This window comes from Chironomus tepperi, unplaced genomic scaffold (genome assembly GCF_022539635.2).
Source record: "Chironomus tepperi strain 1889 unplaced genomic scaffold, CSIRO-AGI_Ctep_v1 contig_250, whole genome shotgun sequence".
NCBI lineage: Eukaryota > Metazoa > Arthropoda > Insecta > Diptera > Chironomidae > Chironomus > Chironomus tepperi.
In genome coordinates this window covers 304,033-308,232 of record NW_027226372.1, presented here as the reverse complement: position 1 = coordinate 308,232, position 4,200 = coordinate 304,033, and the positions used below count along the sequence as shown (strand labels likewise).

General features: G+C 34.8%; 1 protein-coding gene across 1 annotated transcript; it reads left to right on the top strand.

Annotated features, from left to right (window-relative positions):
- Nucleotides 1-1,792: 1,792 nt before the first annotated feature.
- Nucleotides 1,793-3,656, top strand: LOC139091557 (leucine-rich repeat-containing protein 15-like). Its single transcript, XM_070641690.1, has 2 exons — nucleotides 1,793-1,860; nucleotides 2,804-3,656. The coding sequence occupies exons 1-2, from the start codon at nucleotides 1,793-1,795 to the stop codon at nucleotides 3,654-3,656; spliced, it is 921 nt and encodes a 306-aa protein (XP_070497791.1).
- Nucleotides 3,657-4,200: the final 544 nt, after the last annotated feature.

The window sequence follows — 4,200 nt, the reverse complement described above, 5'->3', positions numbered from 1 at the left end:
CATCCAAAATTTCCACCAAATCAGCTCTGCATATCTCTCTCTTGTTTCCCATGTTTATTTTATGTAGTTAAAAGAAAATTGCACAATAAAACAACATTTTTTTTTGTTCATTCCTTTTTTTTTGTTTGTTGATTAAACATAAAGTTTCACAAAGGAGGCTGGCACATAAAAAAGCAAGAAGAAAGAAAAAATATTTTATTTAAAAAGAAGGCCAATTGGCAAAAAAATAATGCCTAAAGATTACACGTGGATTTTTTTTACTTTAAATGTAAAACATTGTGTACGGCACCCCGAGTGACATAAGTTAAGATGGGTCAGTTTGGGGGAGTTTTGAGGCTTTGGTAAAGATTCTTTATTAACACTAAATTGAAGTTCTTTGTGCCACTTTCGTGTAGCATCCATATTACATATATAATGCATGATGAGCTTAGCCTTATGAGCTGGTGGCTTCCTTACTTCCCTTACATACTTTGCTGATGTGTACTTGGACCTATTACCGTGTAGAGAGAACATCTATTACCGGTTCTATCCTTCGAGAACTCCTGCAAGTTCGGAATTTTAACGACTTATCTTCAAATCCAATCCAGGAATGCTTTGGTCTCGAGATCTCTTATCATATTATTTAGTTACTTTACTTCCTTGGCTGGGATGCATGAGGAATCCTGTGAGTGTCTATATACATGATCAGCCCCATCTGCAATGATTTACCCATACGGCTACTAATGTGTTATCCATAAAGCTGCCAAATAAAGGAGCCATCCACTTGGCTGTCAAATAGAGCTCCTTAAAGCTTGATAGCAGACTCTTCATCATTTGTGCTACTCGGGCACATCAGTACATGACTCATTTTTGTGTAATTTAGTGTTGATCACAAAAAAAAATCGGAAAAAAATAAAGTTGTAAAAAGAAAATTGCTGATGTAAGTGATATGGAACATAAATAGGAGGCAGGCAGGAAAAAAAAGGTACACAAATGTAGCTGTAATGTTGTTTGATTTCTTGCAATTTAGATCTCAATCAGTTCAATCAGTTAAAATTAATCTGCTTACATTAGCAGAAAAAAAAATTCGATTGAATTGGAAGAGATTAAGAAATTCTTGTTCCTTTTATGCTTGCAAATTGGATATTGAATGGAAATTTTCGAATAATAATTAAATTAATTTTAAGTACTGGCCTTGGATGTCTGATATAAAAAAAAAATTGTATAAAAAGGGTTCATTTTTATCAAATAAATGGAAAGTCAGTCCACATCATTTTCAATAAAGAATATTCTGTGAATATAAATTGAATTTTTTATGCAAGAATCAATTTTTTTGTTCCTTCATATTATTAAAGATGAAATCTCTCTCTGATTTAATCAATGTTTTATCATCGTAGGCACTATGGACGGACAATATAAAAAAATGGGAATTTCATTAAATTTTTGGATTTTTGTTGGATTTGCCATGTAGATATGTATTTTGGAATTAAAAGGTATTTCTGGTGGATCCACAGTGTTTTGTGCAGTGAATGATGTTCTACAGATGCGTAGTGATGGACAACAGCCATGTCTTATGTCTTATGTCAATATATACAACAAGAGTACCGGGAGCGCCCGTGGCACTCCATACACTGCCTTTCGTGACTCAGAATCTGGTGGACTGGGGATCCAACGGAATGGCTTTCGAATCAAGTTTTATTTAGAAGGCCAGGAGGACATCAATTGAGAAGTACAATTGCGTAAGTATGGCTGGATAGGTCACACACTTCGAAAACGGAAGTTGTAGCTGGGGGTGAGGCACTAGCTTGCTATAATGCCCTTGTTTGGAATCCACAAGGGTAAAGGCGTGCAGGTGCTCCAAGAGCAACATGGCTTAGGACGGTAATGAAGGATTGCCAGTTAGATTTCAAAACTGAGAATTTGTACAAGCTTTGTGAAACAGCCAGCAACAGAGTCAGTCATGGTTCCAGTAAGTAAGTTAGTATGTAAGTAAGTTTCGTGACCCACACCTTGACAAAAATTCAATACTCCCACGCTCTGCCCTCAAAACATTTCTGACTGCGCCCCTAGGCACCTTCCCAGGATAAGAGTCTTCGCAGTGTACCGCGGTATCCATAGAAATACCGCCAAATACCGCTAAATACCGCTATATACCGCCAAATACTGCGGGGTTAGTAGTTTCTCAGCCGGGCACCTTAATGACCTTGGTCTGCTCTGCTATGTGAATTTCATCAGAAATTATAATTTATTCTTATCAATTTCAGATGATTCCTATAAAAAACATAACACATTAAGTTGTTTATTTTTATGAAGAAATTCTTAATCGCCGACAGATTCTGTCGCATTTTCTATTCTGAGAATAAATAATTATTAACATAATACTTTATCAGAAATCATTTGTTTAAATTGGACGATTTTCATACCGATCTTGTCAGTGTTTTATTGTCCGCCTTGGAGGCATCATCATATTATCATTTATAGAAGCATATATACTTGATCGACTTGAATCAAATTGAAATATAATGAAGTTATTTTAGTGAGTGCATTTGTTCCTTAAATCTATCAATTACTAAGAATTTTTTTCTTGATCAGTGAACTTCTTCAATTTTCATCACTGCTGTATCTGTCAACATGCGTGCATCTAGATTGTGACTATATAGATCGTTATAGTAAATACTATTCCGATTGGAACCGTGTATACATGCAAAATAGAAAACGTATTGAATATAATTTCACCCGAAACAGAAATCACTTCAGTAAGCACAAATCATAGCCTTGGAAAGACTCATGATGATGTTTTAGCGATTTTTGATTATTCCAACAGCCATAATATTCAATATTTCCCTCGTGGCATAGATAAGTTCTTCAAAAATATTAAGCTAATTGACATTAATAAAGGTCACATTAAGGAGATCCACCAAGCTGATTTAAAGGTTTTCCCTAAACTCGAATCTCTTGATTTGTGCGCAAATGATATTCAGGTTATTGAAGCCGGTACCTTCGATTTCAATATAAATTTAAAGGTCATTTGGCTATCTTCTAAAATTGTCCACATTGAATCGAATGTCTTTACTAATTTAAGTAGTCTGTCTTACTTATACTTAAGATTAAATCCATGCATCGATAAAAACGCAGCAAATAGTCTGACAGATGTTAAAGCCTTAGCTCAAGAAGCATATACAATGTGCAAGGATTCCACATATACTCGATTGAATTATCAGCTAAATAATCTCGAGTCAGAGCTTTCGTCACGAACATTCCTTAGACATTTTAGTCAACGACTCAATAATCTTACAAATGAAATAAAAGGTTCCACATTTTCTAATTTGACATCATTCGAAAGACGAATTAAAGCAGCGAATTTGAAATTCCAAAATGAGGATAGTTTGGTAATAAAGGTTAGTGAGCTGTCTGGCGATATTACAGCAATGTCGAAGAATACGCAGTCTAATTTGGATCATATGAAGATTGAGATTGCTGACGTTAATCGAAGAATTGACAGCTTAAAAATGATGATAAGCACATTGATTGGTGATGTTCAGAAGATGGCAGAAGTAAATGATAGGAGCGTACCTAAGACAACAACAACAACTGAAAGAAGTTCATTCTTGCAATCACAGATGACGAATTCATCGATCATGAACTCATTGACGATAACGACATTTTTGGTTAAGTGATTGCTAAAGATGTTGAATATCCAGCAGAGTACTAATAATTAATAACCAATTGTTATTGAAGCTTAATTCTATTTTTTATGAATAAAAAATTTGAATATTCAACCAAAATTTAAATTCTGATTGACTAGCTCTAGATGTACCAGTATTAGTTTTAAGCTTTCAGAATATGAAGGTGGGAAGTCTGTGTGCCACATGAAGTCAATATGCCCCAGGTGTAATCACGAGTATGTATTAGGGGTGTCGAACTCAAGTCCTAAAACCTTTCAGATTTGGGTTTCGACACCCCTACTATGTATATAAAATTGAGCATATCCAATTATATTGATTAATAACTCGAGGACGACCAAAGAACTTTTAGAATGTAGCCAACTGAGGAACCATGGATCACACTTGATCTGTATGGCCAGTGAAGCAAGTAAGTAAGTAAATTTATTCTGTCGGTTATTAAACTATTATGCCATCACCTTACTTCTATTCAGTCCTAAATTTGTACTTAATTAAGGCCATAAGTACATCTTCTTCGATATGCCTACAAATTTGGATA

Coding starts and splice junctions, on each gene's coding strand:
- LOC139091557 (XM_070641690.1), top strand. CDS start 1,793: ATGCCCTTGTTTGGAATCCACAAGGGTAAAGGCGTGCAGGTGCTCCAA. Junction 1,861..2,803: donor GAGCAACATGGCTTAGGACG/GTAATGAAGGAT, acceptor TTATTCCAACAG/CCATAATATTCAATATTTCC.